The sequence below is a fragment of the Phaseolus vulgaris genome, chromosome 4, assembly GCF_000499845.2.
Source record: "Phaseolus vulgaris cultivar G19833 chromosome 4, P. vulgaris v2.0, whole genome shotgun sequence".
NCBI lineage: Eukaryota > Viridiplantae > Streptophyta > Magnoliopsida > Fabales > Fabaceae > Phaseolus > Phaseolus vulgaris.
The window spans coordinates 22,846,726-22,872,604 of record NC_023756.2 but is presented as its reverse complement, the minus strand read 5'-3'; the positions used below and the strand labels follow the sequence as shown (position 1 = coordinate 22,872,604).

The 25,879-nt window shown below is 39.2% G+C and overlaps 3 protein-coding genes and 1 long non-coding RNA gene across 4 annotated transcripts; all 4 read right to left on the bottom strand.

Moving 5' to 3' along the window:
- Positions 1 to 8,366: 8,366 nt before the first annotated feature.
- LOC137837451 (uncharacterized) lies at positions 8,367 to 12,103 on the bottom strand. The gene is made up of 8 exons (XM_068646437.1): positions 11,553 to 12,103; positions 11,071 to 11,469; positions 10,752 to 10,993; positions 10,466 to 10,678; positions 10,292 to 10,384; positions 10,102 to 10,203; positions 8,737 to 9,093; positions 8,367 to 8,649 (listed from the first exon to the last, which is right to left on the bottom strand). Exons 4-8 carry the CDS (start codon positions 10,628 to 10,630, stop codon positions 8,575 to 8,577), a joined length of 792 nt encoding a protein of 263 aa, XP_068502538.1. The 5' UTR covers positions 10,631 to 10,678; positions 10,752 to 10,993; positions 11,071 to 11,469; positions 11,553 to 12,103; the 3' UTR covers positions 8,367 to 8,574.
- On the bottom strand, positions 10,767 to 11,467 carry LOC137838492 (uncharacterized). Its single transcript, XM_068647737.1, has 2 exons — positions 11,071 to 11,467; positions 10,767 to 10,993 (listed from the first exon to the last, which is right to left on the bottom strand). The coding sequence occupies exons 1-2, from the start codon at positions 11,465 to 11,467 to the stop codon at positions 10,767 to 10,769; spliced, it is 624 nt and encodes a 207-aa protein (XP_068503838.1).
- A 598-nt stretch (positions 12,104 to 12,701) lies between the features above and the next one.
- Positions 12,702 to 15,299, bottom strand: LOC137838491 (uncharacterized). Its single transcript, XM_068647735.1, has 3 exons — positions 12,959 to 15,299; positions 12,802 to 12,883; positions 12,702 to 12,707 (listed from the first exon to the last, which is right to left on the bottom strand). The coding sequence occupies exons 1-3, from the start codon at positions 15,202 to 15,204 to the stop codon at positions 12,702 to 12,704; spliced, it is 2,334 nt and encodes a 777-aa protein (XP_068503836.1). The 5' UTR covers positions 15,205 to 15,299.
- Positions 15,300 to 15,919: 620 nt separating this feature from the next.
- On the bottom strand, positions 15,920 to 21,106 carry LOC137837452 (uncharacterized). Its single transcript, XR_011085461.1, has 5 exons — positions 20,832 to 21,106; positions 20,684 to 20,757; positions 19,146 to 19,204; positions 17,164 to 17,322; positions 15,920 to 16,111 (listed from the first exon to the last, which is right to left on the bottom strand). It is a non-coding gene; the product is annotated as an uncharacterized lncRNA (long non-coding RNA).
- Between the last annotated feature and the right edge of the window lie 4,773 nt (positions 21,107 to 25,879).

Here is a 25,879-nt window from a genome sequence, read left to right as displayed (position 1 = left end):
AATAGAAATGTAGGCAAGGAAGGCATGAGTCTCCACATGTCTTCTCCTTAATGGAGAGGATTTGCACCAATAAGGTGGTGACACTTGTCACACTCTCATTTGAGAGTTTTTGAGAGACTTTATCCTATAAATAGGAGTCTCTTATACATGTATTTCTTTAACTTGGAATTAGTAATGAAATACTGCCTAATTTTGGGCATTCTACATGTTCTTAAGTTCTCCCTAGGTTAGTCTCCTTCAAGACTTAGCCTAGACTCTTTCCTAGTGAGTTGGCCTCACCTCTCACTCTCACAAATTCCTAACTCCACTTCAATCCATGGAAACTCCTCTTAAGTTTCTTTAACGCTTCCGCTCATCATATCGCCTTCATCATTCATCCAAAGAAGAAATTACAAAGATCACTAATAGAAGAAGAGCGTTTTTCCATCATTTGGTATTCAGAGCTATGGTTGTAAGATCTTCTTCTATTTTTTTCTAAATTTCGTGTTGTTCATAATGTTCTTGATTGTCTTGAATGTTTACCGATTGATTTTGTGTTTTTTTGTCTTTTTGTTCGGTTCAAATTAATTGTTCTTACTTGAACCTTCATGTATGTGCTTTTAGGTGTTCTTGTGTTCATGTTCATGTGTGCTTTTGAATTTTTTGAGTTTTCTTCAAATTTGTTCGATGAAATTTTCATATAATTGAGTCATTTTGATTTTATAATCATATATGTTTTGTCTAGAGTCATGTTTAGTCCAAATTTATCATAAACTCCATTAGTTGAACTTTTTGATATTTTTTTCAAATTTCTTCATATATTAGAGCTCTTGAGTGCATTTGATTTTCATTTTTGAGTTCATAAATTGCTACTAGAATCATTAGCAATTTTCTTTGACTTAGGTTTTTCTCTCAAAATTCATTTTCGAAAATTCTCGAAAATTTTCCGAAAGTTTCTCGTGGTTCAAAAAGCGTTTCCAGTGGTGTGCATCTTAATCTGAACCTGTTTGGAGATCTCATTGGATATTTGGTGCGGACAATGAAGCCAGAGGTACGAATAGCAGATTTGGTTTAGATTTTCAGATTTTCCTCAAATTTTCTCTGCGATTTGTGTTGTTGTTCTTCATCTTCTAAGCATTCATGAAGTTGGAATCGGAAGAACTCTGGTCTGAATGAAATATGTGGTGCGCAAAGGATTTTTGAAGGTACGCACAACAAAATTTTCGTGCATTTGGATTCGTTTCTTCTTGTGTTCATCTCTTGGAGAAACTTAATCGAAGAAGACAAACTTAATCGGAGACGACGACCATAATCGGAGACGACGACCTTAATCGGAGACGACGACTTTAAGTGGTTCAGAATCGCGAACGGAGGTTGTGCGTTTTCCGCCAAAATCCAATAGAAACGATGCGTTGTTGATTTGCAAACGGCAGTTTTACGGTGTTGATCGGCGAACGGAAGTGGCGTTTTCCGGCGAGTTAGGTGAACCGACTGGTTAGTTTCGTCTTCTCAAACGAAAATAAAAACAGTGAGTTTCTGCATTTCCATCTGCGTTCTTTATCTGTTTTGGTGTGTTCTTGAAAACGAAACTACACGAGAATCAAACTGTTGAAGAATTCTGGTTCAATTTCTGGTACGGAGGTGGTATGTGGTTTGAATTTTAGTTGGAGGTGATTTGAGCAGTTTATCTATGCGCATTGCTATTTTGAATTTGTTTCTAGAAATTTGTTAAAGTTGTTTGGTGTTGTTCGTGACCTAAGGTACTGTTTAATCTAGCCACTGTATCCTCATCTCTTCTCTTAATTTCCAGTTCGCAAGTTTTATCGGAGAATTGTGCTAGTTCGAATTGGAATAGGCACTCGTTGAAATTGACGGTGGAATTTGTGAATACGAAAACGAATTTTATTTGAGTTGAATTTGTGCTTTATGTCTGGAGTTGTTTCTGTGACTGCTGGAAGCGGTCATGTGTGGAGTTGAAGCAATTGAGTTTGGTTGAAAACTGCAGTTCACGTGTTTGATAAAATGATTCAGTGATAAAATAATTTGTTGCAGAATACTGTTTAATAAAAGTATTCAAGTCCATGAAGTGTTGCTTTGGCTGTGTTGCTGAATTCTTTTTACTCTTTTTGGTTTGGTGATTGTTGGAACTGTAACCTGTTTTAGTGCAAAATTTATGCACAATTTGTTTTCGTTGATGGCATTCCCTGGCTGATTGAAAGGGGAAGGATTAAAATTGAAACAGTGTTTTAACAACTTAAACATTTCTTGATTGGTGGTGTGCTGTCGGTCCAGTAGAAGCGTTGGGCACTCCAGAAACTATTAGTCCAAGCGGTTTGTGCAGATTTTCCCAAACGGTGCTAAGCAATTTTCTTTAGAAAAAAATCTGCATATAATTGGTTGATGCATTGGTTCAGTGATCCAATTGAATTGTCCATTGATTTGGAAATCTGAAATTTGCGTGAGAAGAACAGTGCGAGAGTTCACTATTTTGTTTTAAAAAAGAAAACACCGGGGCTCGCAAGAATTGGAGGTAAATTGGTTTAACTGTCCAAAATTGTGTTGGTGCAGTTTCAAATTTGAATTTGGAGTTGTCACGTTGCAGGGCCAATTTGATGAAAACGTGAATTGGCTTGAATATGCATTTGATTGTGGGATCCATGCGGTGATTGAATAATTGGTATGATTGGATGAAATTGTGGCACGTAACATTATGAATTGGTGAGCAATGTGCCTGATTTGTTTCAAATTTTTAAAGCATATTCTAGTGGGTTGCAATTGAAAATTATGGTGCGGAGTCCAGCAAGCAAGTAAAATTGGTGGGGTGTTCATTTCTAATTGAAGAATTTTGTTGCAGTAATTTTGGAGGTACGAAAATCAGGATTACAATTTTTAATTTGGGCCAAGCTACATTGGCTAGCCATATTTTGGATTCCATACTCTATTAAAAAGAATTTGGTCATTCTTTATTTTAATTTTGTAATCCATTCTAGTGCCTATCTTTAGGTGTTATCTTTTGACTGCCTACTTTCTTGAAAACTTTTAATTTCTTGCTTGTCTTGATTTTATGGATAATCTTTGTGTTTGTCATCTCTAATCTCCTTTGAGTTTCACTCTTCAAATTGAGCTTTTATTGCTTTTATTATTGACCTCTTGAAGTGAAATATACCTTGAATTTGTTCTTTGTGAGAATTGAGCTAACTTCTAGGTAGCATCCTAAGAGAAGGCAAAGGACTTTGCAAGGGGTACTCACCTTTGGAGGACAAACAAGTAAAGGCTTGGAGAGAAACACTTGTGAGAGAAGAGAAGAGAACTTTGAAGATTTTTTTAAAAATTTTGTGTGATTTTAATAGTTTTGTAATTTGGCCATTGCATGAAACTTACAAAGCAAGCTAATCAAAAGTCCATTGCATGCTACCCACTTTTAGCGCCTAAAGTGAGGCATGAAGAGTCACCTTCTAGAAAATTCTAAACTAAAGGTTAAAGATGCTTTACAAAAGAGGTATCTAAGGTTTCCCTCTAAGCACCTTCCTAAAAACTATATATTTAAACATTCTACTTTTTATACTGTTAGATATTATTTGATATTATGAGATATTATAGATATTGTAAGATATCTCATATTTATGTAATGGGCTTAGCCCATATGTTTCTTTTTCTTATATAAACATAACCCTATGTGCTAAATATACACAAGGGATTTACCCTATTCTTTCTTTTCCTTTAATATGGTATCTAGAGCATAAGGTTAGGGTTTAGGGTTCAATTTTTATTGGTGAACCCACTATTCACTGGATTTTTCCAGCCACCACCCCACTGTCTCGCCGGACCCGCCGCCGGACCTTCGTCGGACCCTCGCCAGACCTTCGCCGGAGCCGTCGCCGGACCCCGCCGGTGCCGCCGCCGGAATCTCGCTGGAGACATTGCCGGAATCGCTGTCGGAGCCTTCATCTTTGTTGCTCCCACCAATTAACCGGTGACTGGATTTGTCCTTATCTTCTATGGCTTCTTCCGCTTCCTCTGTCACTATGGCTTCTTTCGCTGCCGCTACCACTGTGGCTTCTTCTGCAGTCATTATGCCGGATTCATCTATTTATACTAATTACGTCAATGTTCATCTTTCCATTGACAAATTGGATGGAACTAATTATGACACTTGGGCATCAGATATTAAATTATGGCTTAAGAGTCAAGGTTATGTTGATCATCTTACTCATCCTACTCTTAAGAGTCAAGGTTATGTTGATCATCTTACTCATCCTACTCTTGCTGAAAATGAGGTTGTCTGTTGGTCAAAAATTGATGCTCAATTATGCATTATTATCAAATCGACCATTCACTCATCTTTAAAACAAATTTTTCGTACCTATGAGACATGTTCAGAAGTTTGGGAACAAGCAAAATTATTATACACCAATGATACTCAACGTCTTTATGGTGTGTGTCAAAATCTTCTCACAATTGTTGCTCCCAAAGGTCTTGATGGTACAATGGCAGAATATCTAGGTAAACTTCATGCTCTTCTTCATGATTTTAATGAGTTATTACCTCCTGCCTCTACTCCTTCTCAAGAACTAGAACAAAGATCCAAGTTCTTCATGTTATTGGGTTTACATGGTCTTCCTAATGATTATTCTCACGTTCGTGATCAAATTTTGGGATCTCCTATTGTGCCCAATTTTACTTCCACTTGTTCTACCCTTTTGCGCGTTCCAGGTAAACACACCGCTGATATAACATCTCATGTTGATGACTCTTCTGCTTTAGTCTCTCAGCATAATGATCGTACTCGCCCTCACAAGTCTGGCAAAGGGCGTCACAAGTGTGACCATTGTGGCAAACTTGGCCACAAAATTGACAGATGTTATGCCTTACATAGTCGTCCTCCTAGATCTGTTGCGGTTGCTCAAATTGCCCCTGTGCAACCTTCTACCATGGACCATACTTCAATTGATACCCCAGGCCAGCCTGCTATTTTCAATGAATTTCTTAAATGGTATGAGGATCGTCAGAACCCTAGTTCCACGGCTTTTGTTGCACATTCAGGTACATCTTTTGTTGGCCTCACTCACTCCACTTCCCATGACCCTTGGGTTCTAGATTCTGGTGCCACTTATCACATTACTGGTAATAAATCTTTTTTCTCTTCCCTATCTATTACGGGTTATTTAGCTTCAGTTACCATGGCCAATGGATATAGGGTACCATCACATGGTGTTGGTACTATTAATCTTTTTTCATCTTTATCTATTGATAATGTTCTTTATGTCCCCGGGTCTCCATTTAATTTATTATCCATTAGTCGTCTCACTCGTTCCCTTGACTGTGTTATTTGTTTTACCAAAGATTCTGTTACTTTACAGGACCGGAGTTCGGGACGGATGATTGGCACCGGATGTGAGTCTCATGGACTTTATCAACTTCAGATCTCTGCACATGTTGGCGCAATTATGGATTCTCCATCTCTCGTTCATGCTCGGTTGGGTCATCCTAGTCTTGCCAAGATGCAACAACTTGTTCCAAGTTTGTCTAATGTGTCTACTTTATCGTGTGAGTCGTGTCAGTTAGGGAAACACATTCGTAGTTTTTTTCCTCGTAGTGTCTCACAACGTGCTTCATCTCCTTTTGCCTTAGTTCACTCTGACATTTGGGGACCAAGTCGTATTAAGTCTAATTTAGGATTTCAGTATTTTGTTACTTTTATTGATGATTATTCAAGATGTACTTGGGTATTTTTAATGAAAAACCGTTCTGAGTTGTTTTCTATATTTCAAATATTTTACAATGAAATTAAAAATCAATTTGGAATTTCCATCCGAATTTTGCGCAGTGATAATGGACGTGAGTATCTTTCTCATTCTTTTAAAAATTTTATGGCTTCTCATGGTATTCTTCATCAAACTTCATGTGCTTCTACACCTCAACAAAATGGGGTACCTGAGCGCAAGAATAGACATCTTGTTGAAACAACTCGTACTATTTTAATCCATGGTGATGTTCCTCAGCGTTTTTGGGGTGATGTTGTTCTTAGTGCATGTTATCTCATTAATCGCATGCCATCTTCAGTTTTAGATAACAAAATTCCTCATTCTATTTTATTTCTACATGACCCTCTCCACTCTTTACCTCCCAAAGTTTTTGGGTCCACATGTTTTGTTCATAATTTTAGTCCTGGTCTTGATAAATTATCTCCTAAGTCACACAAATGTGTCTTTTTAGGGTTCACTAGATCACAGTGGAGCGAAAATGGGTTTAAGGGTTTTTCGAAATGGGTTTGGGAAGCGCAAACGGTAACTGAAGGTAACCGTTGATGAAGCCACGTGTCGAGCGATGGGTGAGGGGTTTGGTGGAGTGTCAGAGAAACAGAGAGTACAACCGCTTGGAATTCTGCGTCAGTGCCACGTAGATCGGTGTTGACGTGACTCTTTCAGTCTTTTCGCTGGACAAGTCTTCGCTTAAGACTGGGGGGCTTGTGTACCGCCCTGGTAGTCGGAAGTGATGACGTGGCATCAAGCTACAGTGTAGGCGTGTTGACAAGGCGCCAGATATTAAGTTGGCGTGCTCCGATCTCCAGCATACCAGGACCGGCGATCGCCCAGTTGAAGATGAAGTCGCCAGATGTAAACTCAGGCGACCAAGTGATTGGAGATCGCCAGAGCAAGCACATCGCCGAAGATGAAGGTGGTGCAGATTATGAAGGCGGCCGGCGAGACCACAGGGAAGGTGTACGGAGGCACCCTAACTCGCCAATTCTAGTAGAGATCGCGCTCCCAAGTTAGCTATGCACTAGGCAGTACCATGCATAAGTAACTTAGCCAAAAAGAGAGTCAGAAGTAGCGCCCAAGTCAAGGAGGCTCCGGATGATGGCACGTGTACGACTGGATGCGAACCACGTGTCCAGGTCTGTAACTGCCAGGAGAGAGAAAGTGACCAGGTATATAAGAGTTCTCAACGAACTTCTGAGGTACGCACGTTCAGATTATACTCTTTACGCTTGCGAGTTCTTGAGCATACTGTGAGAGAGAACATTGCACGGTTCCTTGAGAGTTCTTGAGTGTTCTTGCTCTTAGTATTTGGTGGTTCGGTCACTGACTTGGGCGTTGGAGTGCGATCGGCCGCAGCGGCGCCGCACTGTTCTTTTGCAGGTTCTTGAGGTGGATCGCGGCGAAGGACGGAGGTAGAAGCGGTGCATACGTCGATCCAGGTTTGACGAGGCAAGTTCCAACGTTCTGGTCAACAGGCAGGATCATTAGGCGCCCACCGTGGGGCCGTGTAAAACCTGTTCCCATCCACAGCGTGAGTTCTTGGGGGTTTTCGTAGTTTTCTGCGTGGTTGTGTGCTGGTGCAACCATCGTTCGCTGTTCGTTTGAGATTTGTTTGGTGATTTCGCGTTTTCCACCGTTCGTTTGGATTTTTGATCGGTGAAGTGAAGTTTTCCGCTGTTTACGCGTGATTTGTTCGGCGGAGTTTGAGTTCTTTCGCTCGTTTGGTTATCCGTGGGAGAAGCGGTGGTTTCTGGTGGAGTTGCAGGTTTCTTTGGAGGTTCGCGGTGTTCTTGAGTTTTCTTGCGGAGTTTCGCGTAGTTTTTTCCGATTGATCGCTGAATCGATCGTAGCTGAATTAAGTGTTGTTCGCTGCATTCTGTGATTCGCCAAGTTTCATGAGAAAAATGAGAAGCAATCGTTCAAGTCCAGTTGCGCCCGTCGCTGCTGAAGGCGCTGCCGCCATGACCATGGCGCAGATGGTAGAGATTATGCGCTCGTTGCAGGCAACTGTGGAAGCCTCGCGCATAGAGCAGGCGAGAATGCATGAGGACCTGGCCGCCTCTCGCGCCAGGAATGATGAGCTTAGCAAGGTGACTGAGGAGCTACGTCAAGCTCTTTAGGAGCAGCAAGGGCGTTCTACACTACAAAAAAAAGTGTATATTGTGGCGGTTTTTTTCGTATAAAGTGGCGTTTATAACCGCCACAATATACGCTTGTGGCGGTTTCCCAAACCGCCATAGAACTGGCCGCCACAAAGTTTAATGTGGCGGTTTTATGTTACCCGCCGCAACACCCGCCACTTTAAACATAGTGTAAGTAGTGGCGGTTTTTATCTGTAAGTAGTGTCAGTTATAACTGTCGCAATTTACAATCATTGAAGAAGATTCTGACACCATAATATTCGTAAGTAGTGGCGTTTTTAACTGACGTAATTTTATTACTGAATAAGGAAAATTTAACCACTTTTTTATAATCTTTTTTATAATTTTTTTTATAATCTGTTTTATACAATTATAAAATTTAACCACCACTTTTCTATAATCTTTTTTATAATCTGTTTTATACAATTATAAAATTTAACCACCACTTTTTCAAAATAAAATAAAATAATGTATAAAGTTATAATCATCCATTCATTTCATTAAAAATTAAAGCACACATAATAATGTTCAAATGTTTATATGTAATTGAAAGTTAAAACACACATAATAATGTTCAAAAGTTTAAAACACATAAAAAGTTCATACATCCCTAATTAAGTTTAAAATTCCAACACATAGTTGTTCAAAAGTTCATACATTCCTAGTCAAGTTTAAAATTAAAACACACATCTCTAATCTGTTTTGCTTCCGGCACTTGATCCTATTACTTGATTAGGTGATGGAGCACCACTTCCATAATTTGATGCCTGAAATAAATAATTTTAAGTTAATGAATTTGTATGTTTATAATTATAAAATAAAAGACACCAATAAATATTTAAATATATTAATACCTCATTGGTGGATGCATGAACCAAATTAGCTGCTATTGCAGCAAAATGTTCTGGAACGTCTTTTCTTGAAGCAATATAAGCAAGCAAAGTGTTCATTTGATTTTTCACAGTTGCAAGCTCATTTTCCATTTGAGTTATCTTGTCCTCCACATTTGATGAAGTTGAACTAGAGGAAGCATGGTTCATACCACTTAGCCTTGTTGTGGATCCTTTGAAAGCAAGGCTGGGACAAGCTCCATATGATAGCCCTCTAACTCGACCCGGATGCTCCTTACCAAATATGACACCAATTGGATCTTCTGGAGATATATTTGAACCACCTTTTGGATTTGTCAATATTAGTTCATCAATTTTTTCCTGGATAAAATTGAAAATATATCATGGCAGCAGCAGTAAACATAATGAAATGGTTGAACTCTCAACTACAACATAGAATGAGAGTAAGGTATAAAAGAAACCATCCAAAGTTCATCCCAATTCTCTACAATTTTGATGACAGTGACTTAAAACCCAAAGAAGGTAAAAAGGTAAGAAAAAAAACTGAGAAATTAAAGGCCTGAATATACTGACTAAAGAAAAAGGGGAGCATGCATGCAGATATTGATTAGTGACTTTATCATTTGGTTATTAATTATTTATACATAATAATGTGATTGTGTTTGGAATAATGGTACGTAATAATTAAAGCATGCTATAAAAGAAAATATTGATTAATTTTAAAATTCCCTTGTGGTAAAAGGTTCTTTATACCTGCACTCCATTATTAATTTCCCATAGCATGCTAAAATCTAGTGCGATTAAGAACAGACCATGTGTTTGGTCATCAATCAATCTAGTGCTAAAATCTATATGATAGCATTCTCACTCATCAATCACTATCCAAATTAAGACCATGTGGTTGGAACCTTAGAGACAAAATCTGTAAAATCATACCCCTAAATATAGATGCACCTATTCATCTATAAATAACAATTACCCACCCCTGATTCCACTTAAGTTCATGCTATCATACCTCTCTGTGCCGGTCACCATCACATAAACTACCATTCATTTTTATCATTATAATTCTTATTATTATTACTATTTCTAGATTTCCTGCTTTTTCTTTTTCCTATCCACCACTTCCCATATCAATACATCATCATCAAAGCAGTTCAATATATCATCATGATCAATACATCATCAAAGCAGATCAATATATCATCATGATCAATACATCATCAAAGCAGTCCAGTATATTTCCATGATCAATACATCATCATCAAAGTAGTCCAGTATATTTCCATGATCAATACATCATCATCAAAGCAGTCCAATATATTTCTATGATCAATACATCATCATCAAAGTAGTCCAAACACTTACCCCAATTTCCAGCGCCTCTTCATTCACATATATGCCATTTTTCCTCTTATGTGTGATCTTCCACATTTCAGCTCGTCCAATATTTTTACCAGTCTCAATTTTCTATATGTTCAACAATAATAATATAAGTATAATGTGGTGGAAATTGTAATATATTAAAATAAAGAGCACAATATAAGTAAACAAATACCAAATTATTTCTTCTTCTTGACAAAGACATAGCACCACCAGTGTGAGGAATAATTTGTCTCTTCCTTATATCTCTATTTTTATTACACATGTTCTACAAAGTGAAAATGAAATCATTTTTGTGTAAACTTAAAGTAAGCTTATTAATAATAATAAAAAACAGAGTTTACTATACCACTGTAGAAGGCCTCAAACGATAATCAACAAAAACAGCCCATTGTTCCATGTTTAATCCAGCTGGAACATTCTTGATGAGGTCACTTCTGCTCATAAGAGGGTCATAAAATTCATTCCAAAGCTTGCATCTGTATTCCCTCCACAGTTTCCCAATTTTAAACATAACATCTCTTTTAGCCAAATCTTCATTTACTTTGAAACAAAATCGAGACTTCAAAAAAAGAAAAGAAGTTAGTCCAAATGTATTGAATAAATTAAAGTTATTTCAATGTAAGTTATATTACCTTTAGTACACTCTCTCACACTGTATCCTTGTAAGTATCTGGCAAAGTTGACCACTTTTCAAAACTAATAGGGAACAATACATGATTTGCTGCTAGTTGTCCACAAACTCCAGCAAGTAAACCAGATGCTTCTCCAATTGGTTGAAAATTGTCATCATAGTTCACCACCACACGTAATCCGGTAGGTAAGTTATGAGCATCCCTAACCTTCACCTTTAGTTTTTGACTAACTCCTTCGCCATCTATAAAAATCCAAATACATTATTTCATGTGCAGTGAAACTTATTACATGTAAAGAAAAAAAAACAAAAGATTTTACCTATAGCATCAACAAACCAATAGTGGTTTGATTGCCTTGATTTTCTTGGTTGCACTCTTTCAGACTCAGAAGTTGGTTGTGCAGGTGCAGATTCAGAAGTTGCTGGAGGTACAGATTCAGATGATTCAAGATTTTCAGATTCAGTCTGTGGTTGTGGAACTTGTGAAGCTTGTGATTGTGGAACTTGTGAAGTTTGTGATTGTGTAGGTTGTGAGGTTTGTTGATGAATAGATTGAGAAGCTTGTGGTAGTGGAGATCCAAATGGACTTGCAGAAGTAGTTCTTGTCTGGTCCTGTGTAGTAGAAGGCGTAGCATTAATGTTTACATAGTTGGCCACAGATTTGTCTGAACCAACAACTGACTTAAGCAAGTTCTTGATCCTTTTAGGTTTAGGCATATCTGCACATAAAATTGAAGTAATCAACAACATAATTTAAATTTGAAGATATATTAAAAGTGGAGATATATTAAAAGCTTCATACATGCACATAGTAGATGAATGAACATATTAATAGTGCAGCTGAACCAAGGTTATTATTACTCTGACATTGAGTCATTTTCATGAAGTTCATCATCATTGTTGTCCTCATTTAGTAATTCATCATCTTCATCCTCCCTAAATAATGCCAATTGGTCAGAGTTGCTGAAAAATTCATGTAAGTCTTGTTGTGGACACGGTTCTACTTCACAAACTTCACCATCTCCTTCTCCCATATCATACAAGTCTCGTGGTTTCAAATGGACAACAATTGACCATTCCTTATTCACCTCATCATCTATATAATATACCATTCCAGCTTGTGAAGCTTCAATGTATGGATCATGCTCCTCACGATCTCCCGTGTGAATTAACCTTGAAAAATTAATACAAGTGAAACCCCAAGGATCCTTCCTCAACCCACAGTCCCTTGTGGTGTCAGCCCATTTACATTTGAACAAGATAACCTTAAAATGACCATAGTAATTAAGCTCAATTATATCTTCTAATTTTCCATAATATGCCAAATCTGCTTGTCTAATATTTTGATCCACACCACTTATAACACATGATGTTGAAGAAGTTAAGAACACTCCACAGTTTTGGGTTTTTAGGTCATGTTCTCGACTTTCAGTTCTAAATTTGAAACCATTTACATTAAAGGCAGAAATTCTTCTAGCATGTGTTGTTGGACCTTGAGCTAGATACTTAAGATCATTTGCAACTGTACTTGAAATGTCTGTGTTATTAATCTACAAAAATAATGTTTGTTGTCAGTATATCTTTGAAATTGACATTTTAAACTTGTAAAAACATATTGTACCTACCCTTTGAGGAAATCAATTCATGAAATCCTTATTGATAATCTTTTCTAGCTCTGTATTTGGAATTCTTCTCCCTCTAGACCTTCTTCGTAAATGTTGTCTAAATTCCCTAAGAAAAAATTTGAAACCAATATATTACTAATAATTCCATAAAGGACAACTTTTCAACATAATTAGATTTATATTGAGTGTTAATACTCACTCAATGTAAGGTTGAACTTGAGGGCAATTAAATAACACATATCGATGTGCTTGTGTTCTCTCAATAGTTGACATCTCAAAAGTTGAAGCATCACTTACAACTCTACCAATTGGTGGAAATAGGGTATTCAATTCTGAAATATTTGTGTTGAAAGAGTCATCTACACGTGAAGGTCTATTAGTTCTTGTTTTCATCCCTTCCATATATTGAGAACAAAAGGTCAAAACCACTTCAGCTAGGTATCCTTCAGCAATAGAACCTTCAGGTTGTGCCTTGTTTCGAACATACGATTTTAAGTGTCCCAAATACCTATAAAATTCTTTCGCAATTAGAATAATCAAACTTTGAACTTAAAAAAAGTACAAAGGTTCGTAGGAAATTTACCTTTCTATGGGATACATCCAACGGTAATGTACCGGTCCTCCAAGTTTTGCCTCACCAGCTAGATGACATGTTAAATGAACCATGATTGTAAAGAAGGTAGGAGGAAATAACATTTCCAAGTGGCAAAGAGTTTGAATCATGCGAGACTCAAGTTTATTAAGATCAAATTGACTTAAACTTTTCCCACATAATTGTCGAAAAAATGAACACATTTCTACTATCACGGCAGTCACATTGTTTGGTAGAACATTACGTATGGCAATAGGTAGTAATTGTTCCATAAGAATATGACAATCATGACTCTTGAGTCCAAAAATCTTTCCACCTTTCAAATCTACACACCTTGCAATATTACTTGAGTATCCATCTGGCATTTTAGCCTTTTTCAACGTCCGCAAAAACGTTTTTTTCTTTGTTTTTGATAATGAAAATACACTTGGCCGAAATCTTCCTTTATCATTTGGCCAAAGCTCTTTCCTTATACCCATTTCTTTAAGAACCTTTCGGGCTTTGAGATTATCTTTGGACTTCTTAGGATCATTAAGTAATGTGTACAAAACATTGTCACAAACATTTTTCTCAATATGCATCACATCTAGACAATGGCGTAACAAGTTGGTCCGCCAATAAGGAAGTTCAAAAAATATACTTCTCTTTCTCCATTGCTCTGCTCCAACTTGAACAACATTCTTTCCACGAGCCCTCTTACTTGTATCTATAGGGTCTAATGGTTTTCCAAATGTAACATTCATACCCTCAATTTGATTCCATATGTCTGACCCTAACAAAGGTTTTGGTGCATCCCTTAGTTCATTTGTTCCATCAAAAAGATGATTATTGAATCTGAATCTGTGCTCTTTATTTAAAAATCTACGATGTCCCATAAAGCAGAATTTGCCCCTGTACAACCAAGAAGAGTCGGTTTCAAAGTTACAGGTAGGGCAAGCAAGACCAGTGTGCGTGTTCCATCCAGACAAATTACCTAGCCCAGGGAAGTCACTAATTGTCCACAACAAAGCTGCTCGCAAAGTAAACATTTCTTTTTTTGAATAGTCAAATGTTTGCACTCCATCAAACCATAAATCCTTCAATTCGCTTATGAGTGGTTCTAAGTAAACATCAATGTCATTTCCTACCATTTGTTTTCCAGGAATTATCATGGAGAGGATAAAAGATGTTTGCTTCATACACTGCCAAGGGGGGCGATTGTATGGGATGAGAACCACTGGCCATATACTATGGTTTGTACTCATGTTTCCATAAGGATTGAAGCCATCAGCAGCTAAGCCTAATCGTACATTTCGAGGATCATTTGCAAATTCTGGATGCAATAAATCAAATGATTTCCAAGCCTCGGAATCTCTAGGATGCCTCATCAACCCATCTTGATTATCCTTTGATGCATGCCATGTCATAGACTCAATCGTCTTAGAACTCATAAACAATCTTTGCAAACGCGGTTTTAATGGAAAGTAACGCAAGATTTTTGCGTATTGCTTCTTATCTTTATTTTTCCACTTAGATGTTTTGCATCGTTTACATTCTTCTAAGCCTTCATTGTCTTCACCCCAATATAGCATACAGTCTTTTGGGCAAGCTGGTATTTTGACATAGTTAAGTCCAAGTTTGGTAATCACAGTTTTCGCCTCATAGAACGAGTTAGGAAACTTAGCATGTTCAAATGCGTCCTTTAGCAACTCTAGAATCATGGTCATTGCTTTGTCACTCATTCTACTCATGCATTTGATATGGTACAACTTCAACATGAATGATAATTTTGAATACTTTGTACAACCTTCATATAAGGGTTCATTATTGTCCCTCATCAATTCATCAAAGTTTGTCTTTCCTTCATCACCCACCATATTAGTTTGCAGATCATCAGCTTCAGTATCCTCATCATGCCCCGCAAACCCGAATGCATCATTCAACATGTCTTCCATCGGATTTTGAGATTCCAATAAATCTTCAATGACATGCGCACTTGTGGCGACCATTGACTCAATTACACTTGATCCTTCACCATGCAAATACCAAGTTTTGTAGTTCTGAGGGAAAGCTGTACATGTTAAGTGTTCTTGAACTACATCCCTTGTTTGCCACTTTTTGAAACCACATTTTGCACATGGACACTTAATTACAGGACCATTAGCATGTTGAAATGCAATATCCAAAAACACATTCAACCCATTTGCATACTCAATGGTGTTTCGTGGTTTACAAATCCACGATTTATCAATTGGCATGACTACACCAAAACAGCAAAATAGAACATTACTTATCTAGTAATGTGTACATATATTATATATTAAACTGAAGTAAAAAAAGTTAACTAAAACAAACTTACTTGGAGTGATGGTTGTGAAGTTGTGAAACTGCTAGATGATTGTGAAACTGGAAATTGTAATATAGTAGGTTTTATCCATTAATTGAGTCATAATATAATCAATCTTTACAATCTAAACTACATTTTATTCTGGCAAATCCATAATTTAAAATGGATGAAAATAATATTATATAATTTAGAAGGAATGTAATTTTTTTAAGATCGAAAACATTTTTTGACACATCTAAAGCTCAATAACTATGATAATTATATTTGGCCTTTCTTAGGAACTATTAGATTGGGTATCTCTTTTCCCCAGAAAGGATATAAAAATAAGCTAAAGTAACTTTTGCACAGGCCTGAAAGTATTTGATTAGATTAAATTGACATTTATATTTTGTTTAATAATCAACCAGATTATAATTCAATTAAGTTAGGTCAAGTTATCAAATTCATTAATTTTAATTATAAAAAATTTATCCATTCAAAATAAAATTTAACGTTCTTTAGTATTGGCAACATGTTAAGAATATGATATACAAATAATTAATATTAATATGATAAAACATAAAAACAATTGTAAAAGTATTAGATGTTATGAATTAGGTTAACTAAAAAATTTAATACAACTCACTCAATCTAAAATAAAATAATAAACTATATAAACAACATATAATAAACTATATGAATTGTATTAAGCAATATTCAAAATACATTAATTTATAAAATCTGATATAATTGGTGAGTAATTTGTCTTTGAACGTACCCTTTTGGGTGCTGCCTTAAGAGCAATTCTTGTCCTATGATTCCTAATTATCAAAGAAGTCCTGATTCACAAAATGATTCAGATTAGTACATAAAATACAATAATCACCTTACACACTATATTGATAGCAACATGAACTTAAAAGAGCAGGGTAAGAATATTCCAAACAAGTGACATCCAACTTAAATAAACTTAGATAAGTTTGGTCAATCAAATACACATAATATAGCAAATCAGAATAGTCACTCAATCAGGAGAGCATAGTCACCATCACCAAAGCATCAAGAGGGACAAGTTATGGGCATCATAGTGAAAACTGAATTCTAAAAAGAGTTGTGAAAACTCAATTCTTTTATAAACTAAAAATTAAATAAAAAACTAAAAAAATTAAAATATAAACTCACTTTTATATAATCTTTTAGTCATGATTAAGGACTTAATAAAATCCCTTGACTTGACTTCTTTAACAATTTCCATAAACTCAATTTCCATATTAATATTATTAAAATGGTACAATCACATTCAAACTATTAACTTTTGCTTTTTCTCATATATATTCCATACATATATATATATATATAAAAAACTATAATCTACAACTTCACATTTGCAAGAGACAAATTCAGTAAAGAGGTACCATCAAGCTAGTAGCCATTTTTATTGTTTGCTTATTAATTATACCAACAATGTGAGAGAAAAAAGTCTTAGTTTAGTTGGAAAGAAAACAAAAGGTGGATTAAAAATGGGGTCCACAACATACATGCACCTATATTAAGAATATGGAGTTATAGCTAGCATGTTCAATTAAGCTGACAGTAATATTATTCATATATCACTCATATTTTATATTTTTTTAAGGAAGAAGGACAGAGAAACAAAACACATTCTTCCTTTCTATTTTCTCTGTCATAAACCTGAGGTTTAAAATAAATTTTCAAATAAAGAAAGCGTATAATTATTGTGCGTGTGATAATTAGCATAAAAGTGAGAAGTCCCTAGCACAGGTCAAACAGTTAACATAATCACGAGCTAGCTAGTCAGAGACAGACAGAGAGGTAGATTGATTTTTACAACTGTCAAGGGAGGGAGAGTAAATCTGATATTCAAACGTACCCTTTTTTGCTATAACTCCAAATTATCCAAACTTCTCTTTTCTCTTTTCACGACCTTCTTCTTTTCTTCACCCTTCAACCATTGCTGAAAACACTGCTAACACCACCTCCAGAAAGTGTTGGGATTTTCTACTCAGAATGGCGGTTTTCCAAAAATGTCCTGATTCACAAAATAAGATTTTCAAACATAAATCTATATATATGAAAAATAGCTATATTGAGAGAGAGAGAGAGAAAAAAAAAATGATGAGATGAGGGATGGAGTTGATGAAAGAGGATAGCCCTACCAAAATAGCCATTAGCCAATGCATACAGATGGGACAAAATGATCTGATGAGGGAGAGTTTATCAAAAGGACAAAACATCATTGATCTATCACAGACTCAATGATCCAAAAAATCTGGCACCACCATGGGATAAAGGGAGACCACAGAAATAGAGGGTGGGACCATATGTAAGGGAATGGGGACACATTCAAATCAACCAGATTGCTGGAAAAAGGAACTTTATTCAGTGGTGGTGAGCTTACCCAATAATTCCATTTGAAGAGCATGTATAACTAAATGTAAGAGACACATCAAGTGCACACAATATATAAATAGTATAGCTTCAGCCTGCAGCTAGGTAGGTAGCTGTTGAAGCATATGTTATTACAGTTTCCATTTTTCAGCCTTCAGATCATGCAAACCAAACCCCCCCCCTTCATCTTTTTTTTTTTTGGACCACAACACAACTCAAAAACTAATAAAAAAACATGCAAATTGTAATACAGAGAGGTGAACATGTGAAAGTAAATAAAAAGAAGTTGGAGGGTAGTAGTGTATTAGTCTTGGGTTATGGAAGAAGAAGAACACAGGGTGACACAGGGTGACACAGGGTCTGATAAAACCGTTGGGCTATGTTGGTGTCAGGTCGCTTTCGAAGCATGAATTGCGTAGGCTCTAGGAAGATTAGGGGGAGTAGATGGTAGAGAGTTGTTGGTGTAGTTTCATTTATTCATGTATTGTAACCATATCTTGGCTTTTGTTTCTCGCTTTTGTTGCTTTCCAGTACTGCAAAAATTGTATGAGTATATTTATGATGGATTCATCTGCCACCCAAGCTGTATCCGCTGACTTCAGACCCTTATGCTTTCCACCATTTTCCTTTCCTGCATTAACTTCTCCCATCAATACTCTCTAATCTTCCATTGTTAGGGACACATCAGTTTTCACCTTTCTCTCCCTGTCACTCTCTCTTCACTTTCATACTATCACTAACAACCAAATATTCTAGTTAGCTCCAAACTGCTCCACTTCTTCTATGCAATCTCCTTCCCCTACATTTCTCAAATAACTAACTATTTTCCTTTCCTTTATACATACTCACTCAAACTCCTCCCCTAACATTGCATTCATGTTTTCAATTGTAAATTTGAAAAACAGATTTTGTTGGGAATCAGTTGGAATACACTAAAATGTTGTATTTAATTTAATTCATTTTTTTATGACATAAAAATGTTCAAGCTCCCTTTGTTTTTTAATAATATTCTTTATCCATAGTTCAACTTATTTTAACTTTAAATACTTTTTAAATTTTTATAGAATACTTTTTAAATTTTTATAGAATACTTTTTAAATTTTTATAGAATACTTTTTAAATTTTTATAGAATGGCGGAAAGGTTGGTATAGAATCAAGGAGAAGTGAGTCAGGTCACAAAGAGCATGGTGATGTGAAATACCCAAAGGGATCAATAGTAAATGATTCTAAAAGTAATGGCAAAGAAAAAGAAGTACAACTCAGGAAACAGCTAAATGATGTGCCTGCTAGACAGAATGCTACATTAGATTTCTCAGAAAAAGAGAATGATGGAGATGAGTGGCCAATAATTAGAGAAAAGAAAACTGGGATACAGAAAAATGTGGTGGAGGGTGCCACAAATGCTGAATTGACAGAAGAAATAGATGAGGTCCAAAGTTTTCATGATGAAAATGGTGTCCCACCTGATGTCAATGAAACTGAAATAGTATTTGGTCGGGCACACATCCGGCATGAAGAAAACCTGTCAAGTGTTAGTAAAGGAAGTTGGCTCAGAGGACACATATATGAAGTCACATACGTAGAAGATAACACTGTTGAAGTGAATTTGGAAGCATCAAAGAACGATGCTGATGAGGAAATTAATGCAGGAAATAGTATTACTCATGCCTATACTTCAGGCATGAAACACAGTTCAGAAATCGGTGAAGCAGATAGCCAGTTTGGTTTAATAAGATTATGATTCTCATCTTTGTAAACTAGAGTTCATAGATGCCATTTTCATTACAAAAAAAATACAGAGCTGTAAGGGGTGAATTTCTAGGCTATAGAGTTTCTTTAGTTCATGACTATGTATGATGTAATTGTACTGTAAAATTTGTACTTTCCAGATGGACTGACATGAAGAAATGACCCCATTAGTGTCTCAAGTAAGGACCCTAATGGAAGTAGTAGTTGTGAGAACAGTGGGCATGCGAACTAACATTTCATTAAAACCCATCAATGTTTGTTGTCCGAACTTAGTTGTAAGAATGCGATTTGAAGGGAAGGATAGGTCTTTGTAATGCCAACATGTCATTTACTAGAAGCAGAAAATGGGGTAACAATGTTAATGGCCCTGTCCGGAAGATTACTATTTCATAATTTTGGCAACTTGAAGAGTTAAAGCCAAGGAAAAGGTAGGTCCAATTTTAAATTTTTAGCTTAAAATGATAAATTAGATGGTGTAGGAACACAGTTTCTCTTAAATGAATGTCTTTCTCACTGGAACAATTATCTGTAAACATAACCATTCATGTATCATTTTTGACCTACTATTCTTTTCATTTCATATAGTATGTAACAAGATAAGGAAATCTAGCAAAGCCACATGATGTGGGCCAAATCCAAAATCAAAAAGGAGCAAAATATTTTTTAAAAAAGGTACGGGGTGAGTGTGTGGCAAATAGATCTGGGAAATTTCTGGAGAAATGAGCCCATTCAATTCACACTGAATCGTGAGCATTCTTTTTAAAGCGCTAGTGAACACCAATTAAGTGCAAACTATTCAGACAGTTTGATTTCTTTCTGTTCTATTTTCCCTTGATAATTTGGTTTATTTTCATTTTGTAATTAGCCATACCTCTCTGTTAGAAGAGTTTGTCCAGTTAGCAAACCAAGAAATAGCACTTAGTTTACCATTATGTAATATACAACTAGAAGATTCATAAATGGTCGGTGACAGAGTTTGCTGTCGGACATGAGACCAAAAGGTGGTCAGAACAAATTGTGTGGGTTTTAGAATCTAATGACATAATATTTTACAAACAGAAAGTGAGAACTTTAATTGCATTGTCTCTAAATTTGGCAGCTACTCACCCAAACCTACCCAACAGTAGCTCCTCTGTTTGTTAGACTACTGCATTCATTGGAACCTAACTTGAATTACAATCACAATCAGACACAGACAGACTAAAAATTATATGACCATAGAAACCACAGGACGAGCTGACATTCATGTTACCTGCAACATCTCAACAAGAAGAATGATGCGCGGATTCGTGTGGAGGCAGAGAGCGCGGGTTCATTGCATAAAACCTAAAATGTAAAGGATAAAGTTGAATGAAGTTGATGGTCGACATTGATAAGAGAACGTGCGAGCATTTAATTACCTTCAAATCGGTTCCATGTAGAAAGCGCTAGGGTTCGTGTGGAGGCCGAAAGCGCTAGGGTTCGTGTGGGGGCCGAGAGCGGTAGGGTTCGTGAGTAGGCAGAGAGCGCTAGGGTTCGTGAGGCAGAGAGAGGCGAGAGTGAAGAGTTAGGGTTCGTGAGGCAAAGAGAGACGAGAGTGAAGAGTTAGGGTTCGTGAGGCAGAGAGAGACGAGAGTGAAGAGTTAGGGTTCGTGAGGCAGAGAGAGACGAGAGTGAAGAGTTAGGAGTTAGGTTCACTCTGGTTTCCTGAAATTCAAAAAAAAATTATTTTCTTAAGTTTTCAAAAAAAAAAATATTTTCAATTGAAAAACTGAAGGATTTTTAAATAAAAAATGTGAATATAGGAATAAAGGAATAAAGCAATTTCAATTCTGAAGGAAAATTATGACAGTTAAAAATGACATAATTTGAAAGATAATTGTGGCGGTTAATGAAATGACGTATTATACTGAAATTTGTGGCGGTTATTAATAACCGCCATATTAAAACCGCCACTTTTTACACATTTTTTTGTAGTGCTATTGCTGAAGAGGTTGCGCCGTCGTCGCCACCTCGTGTTTTTCCTATGCCTTTCGATCAGGCGATTACTGACACGCCTATTCTTGCGAGTGTGGTTCCTGTTAAGGCTGTTTTCACCGGCGTGGAGGATCCTGAAGCTCATCTCACCACGTTCCATACGCAAATGATGCTGTCAGGGGGATCAGACGCCGTGTATTGCAAGATGTTCGTGAGCACGCTCCAGGGAACGGCGCTGGAATGGTTTGTGAGCCTGCCTAACGGTCACATAACCAGTTTTCAACAGTTCTCGAAGATTTTCGTCGAGCAGTACATCGTGAATAAGGCACCGCCCAGGGTGTCTTACGATTTGTTTGATATAAGGCAGTATCAGGGAGAGTCCCTCAGGGACTACCTAAATCGCTTTGGGGCGCAGATGGTCAGATCGCCGGCCAAAGATGAAGAAATGCTAGTCTATGCATTTAAGAAGGGCGTGCTGCCGAGACCATTCTGCGAGGCATTGATCAGGGCACACCCCGCCACGTTTGCTGAGGTTAGGCGACTTGCGGTGGCCCACATCGCCGACGAAAGCGAAGTCGCCGAGAAGAGAGGAAGCGTGGCCCCCACTAGGCCACGCGCCCAGACCAGGATCCAGCCATAGAGGGTGCTGGAGACAGCGGCGGCCAGAAGGGATCAGAGGACTCGCCATCCTTATGATCCAAGGAAGAACAAGGGCAAGGGCCAAGGACGCCAGCAACCAGCACGCCGGGAATACAATCGCCCGCCTAAGCACAAGTTTGTCATGGGATTGGCGGATCTGATCGCCATTCCCAATATATCCGCTAGGTTGAAGGCGCCAGAAAAGGTGGGCGACAAGGTGCTGGGACCAAAGCCAGACGCCTGGTGTGAGTTTCACCAGGGCTTTGGCCATACAGTGGACTCGTGCTTAGCATTAGGATACCAGCTCGACGATCTGGTTAAGAGCGGGTTCCTAAATGACTATTTGCTGGATAGAAGGACGGGGGGCGCGTCGAGCTCCCAACCAGCAGGTGCTGAGGCTCAGCAGCACGAGATGCCTACGCACGGAGAAATCCACACCATTGCAGGGGGTTTCTCAGGAGGTGGATGCACCGCATCACAGAGGAAGAGGTACGCGAGGTCTGTGATGACGGTGGATATGTTTGAAGACCACTCGCCGGAAGTGGATATTACATTCACCAAGCAAGATCTCCGGGATGTTGTGCCTCATGACAACGATCCCATAGTAATTTCGCTGATAACAGCAGGAAGAAAGGTCCACAGGGTGCTGGTGGACCAAGGAAGCTCGGCAGACGTGATGTTTTGGCCGACTTTCACGCAGTTGGAGCTGCCCCTTGACCAGCTGAGGCCCTATGGAGGGTGTTTGTATGGTTTCGCTGGTGACCAGGTGGAGGTCAGGGGGTACATAGAATTGAGGACAACGTTTACAGATGTGGCGGGTTCAAGAACGGAGAAAATCAAGTACCTTGTTGTAAACGCTCCTTCAGCATACAACATCCTGTTGGGAAGACCCACGCTCAACAGGATAGGTGCCATACCGTCGACCCGGCACATGAAGGTGAAGCTGCCGTCTATGGAGGGGGTGGTTATCACCATCAAATCCGATCAGAAGGAAGCGAAGAAGTGCTATGAGAATAGCCTGAAAAACAAGAGATCGGTGAGTTACGTAACAACCACCCCGCCTCCTGGTGTGAAGCCCAGATCGACGGTAACAGAAGAGACCGCCGGAAGGGACGTGGAGATGGTGGACGCCGAGCTGGGGGAGGGGAACGCCGGTCTGGAGGAGGAAGAGGCAAGGAATCGCCCTGAGGAAGCAAGAGAACTGGGAATCGCCAGGGCGGTGATCGCCAGAGAAACCAGACCAAAACCCGTCGAGCAGTGGCTCGAGAGAGAAATCGGGGGAAAGATCTTCAAGCTGGGAAGATCCCTGGAGGTTGAGCTCCAGGACCAGATCGCCAAGGTGATAGAGCGGCATCTGGATGCGTTTGCATGGTCCGCTTCGGACATGCCCGGGATCGATCCCGACTTCTTGTGCCATCATCTGGCGATGGACAACTTGGTGAGACCAGTGCGACAAAGAAGAAGGAAGTTCAACGAGGAGAGGAGGCAGGCGATCAGGGACGAAACACAAAAACTCCTCGCTGCAGGCCACATCAGGGAGGTCCAGTACCCTGAATGGCTGGCAAATGTCGTGCTGGTGAAGAAGAGTAATGGGAAATGGCGCATGTGCGTCGATTTCACTGACCTGAACAAGGCTTGCCCAAAGGATTCATATCCTTTACCAAGCATAGACGCCCTGGTAGATAGTGCTGCAGGGTGTAAGTTGTTGAGCTTCCTGGATGCCTTCTCGGGGTATAATCAGATCAAGATGCATCCCATGGATGAAGAGAAGACAGCCTTCAAGACGGAGAGATCGTGTTACTGCTACAAGGTGATGCCGTTTGGGTTGAAGAACGCGGGGGCCACGTACCAGAGGTTGATGGATCGGGTACTTGCACCGATGCTAGGAAGGAACGTGCAAGCGTACGTTGATGACATGGTCGTGACCTCGCCAGAAAAAAGCAAGCACGTTGCAGACTTGGAGGAATTGTTCACGACGATCGCCAAGTTCAAGTTGAAGCTGAATCCAGAGAAATGCATTTTCGGCGTGGAGGCTGGAAAGTTTTTGGGTTTCCTCTTGACTGAAAGAGGCATAGAGGCCAACCCTGATAAGTGTGCCGCCATCTTGGCGATGAGGAGCCCAGCTACGGTGAAGGAAGTTCAACAGCTAACAGGTCGGATGGCAGCCCTGTCTCGCTTCGTGTCAGCTAGCGGAGAAAAAGGCCATCCCTATTTTCAGTGCTTGAGGCGCAATAACAAGTTTGCTTGGACGAAGGAGTGCGAGGAAGCCTTCGTCAAGCTGAAGGAGTATCTGGCGAGCCCGCCGGTTTTGTGCAAACCGCTGGTGGGAACCCCTCTCAGGTTGTATTTTGCTGTAACTGAGAGGACGGTGAGTGCGGTGCTCGCCCAGGATCAAGATCAGGCTCAGAAGCCTATTTATTTTGTTAGTAAGGTGTTGCAGGGCCCCGAAACGAGATATCAGGCCCTGGAAAAGGCTGCGCTGGCTGTGGTATTTTCGGCGAGGAGGTTGCGCCACTATTTCCATAACTTCACCATACTGGTGATGACTGACCTGCCCATCCAGAAGGTCTTGAAGAAGCCTGACGTTGCGGGAAGGATGGTGAAGTGGGCAGTAGAATTGTTAGAGTTTGATATTAAATATGAGCCCCGAGGCCCGATCAAGGGGCAAATCTTTGCGGATTTCGTGGTCGAGCTCTCATTTGAGGCGACACGAGTTGAAGGGGACGACTTCCGTTGGGTACTCTCGGTGGATGGATCGTCGAACCAGCAGGGTAGCGGTGCTGGAGTCATTTTGGAAGGACCCAACGGCGTGCTGATCGAACAATCTTTGAGATTTGCCTTCAAAGCCAGTAACAATCAAGCAGAGTATGAGGCGCTGATCGCCGGGATTTTGCTGGCCAAAGAGATGGGAGCCAGGGTGCTAATGGCTAAGAGTGACTCGCTGCTAGTCACAGGGCAAGTAACAGGCGAGTTCCAGGCTAAAGATCCACAAATGGCGGCTTACCTGGAGTATGTGCAGGAATTGAAGAGTTCCTTTGCCTCCTTTGAAGTGGTGCATGTGCCCAGAGAACAGAATGTCCGAGCTGACTTGCTAGCTAAGCTCGCCAGTTCAGGCAAGGGGGGTAGACAGAGGACGGTGATTCAAGAAACTCTGAAGACGCCGAGAGCATTTGTGGCAGATCACCTGGTTCTTCAGATAAGCAAGTCGACGGAGAAAGCAGCGAGAAGTCATAAGTCCCTGACGCAAGAAACTTTGAGATCGCCGAGAATTAGAGCATGTCGAGGAGAGAAGGTGAACATGACGCAGGTCTGCGCTATCCATGAGCCAGACACCTGGATAACACAGTACAAGCGGTGCCTGGCAGATGGCCTTCTCCCACTGGATCCGACAGAGGCTAGGAAGGTAAAGAAAAATTCTAGCAAGTACACATTGATTGATGGCGATCTGTACAGGTTTTGGTTCACTCACCCACTCCTGGAATGCGTACATGGCGAGAAGTGCACGAGAATCATGGCTGTTCCGTCCGGTTGACCGGGACGTCTTCGTGCTCGACCTCAGCCGTCAGCTAGGGACTCCTTCCCACTGGTTGCCCGTGGATTCCTGCAACAAAGAGGCGCCCTAGCGGCCGTGTGCACTCCGACGCTCAAGTCAGCCTGCAAGAAACACCAAAAACTGTCCACCTGCGTGTCTGAGCACCGCGTATGGCACTCTGAAGGTGGTAAAAGTACTGTGTATATGTGTGTGTGTTGTCTCTTTCAGGCAAAAATATTCCCTAGTCACTTGTACGTAACCTTGAAGCACGAGCAAGCAACTAGAAAGTTCTCTGATAAATTTGCCGAAAGTTCCAACCCT

Bases quoted from the DNA above. Each gene is read 5' to 3' on its own strand.
- LOC137837451 (XM_068646437.1), bottom strand. From the start codon at position 10,630: ATGTTTAAAATTGGGAAACTGTGGAGGGAATACAGATGCAAGCTTTGG. The intron at 10,385-10,465 runs GTATAGTAAACT...TTCACTTTGTAG, and splicing joins GTTTGAGGCCTTCTACAGTG to AACATGTGTAATAAAAATAG. The intron at 8,650-8,736 runs GTATTAATATAT...TATTTATTTCAG, and splicing joins TTCATGCATCCACCAATGAG to GCATCAAATTATGGAAGTGG.
- LOC137838492 (XM_068647737.1), bottom strand. From the start codon at position 11,467: ATGCCTAAACCTAAAAGGATCAAGAACTTGCTTAAGTCAGTTGTTGGT. The intron at 10,994-11,070 runs GTAAAATCTTTT...GGATTTTTATAG, and splicing joins TTGGTTTGTTGATGCTATAG to ATGGCGAAGGAGTTAGTCAA.
- LOC137838491 (XM_068647735.1), bottom strand. From the start codon at position 15,204: ATGCCAATTGATAAATCGTGGATTTGTAAACCACGAAACACCATTGAG. The intron at 12,884-12,958 runs GTAAATTTCCTA...AGAATTTTATAG, and splicing joins TGGATGTATCCCATAGAAAG to GTATTTGGGACACTTAAAAT.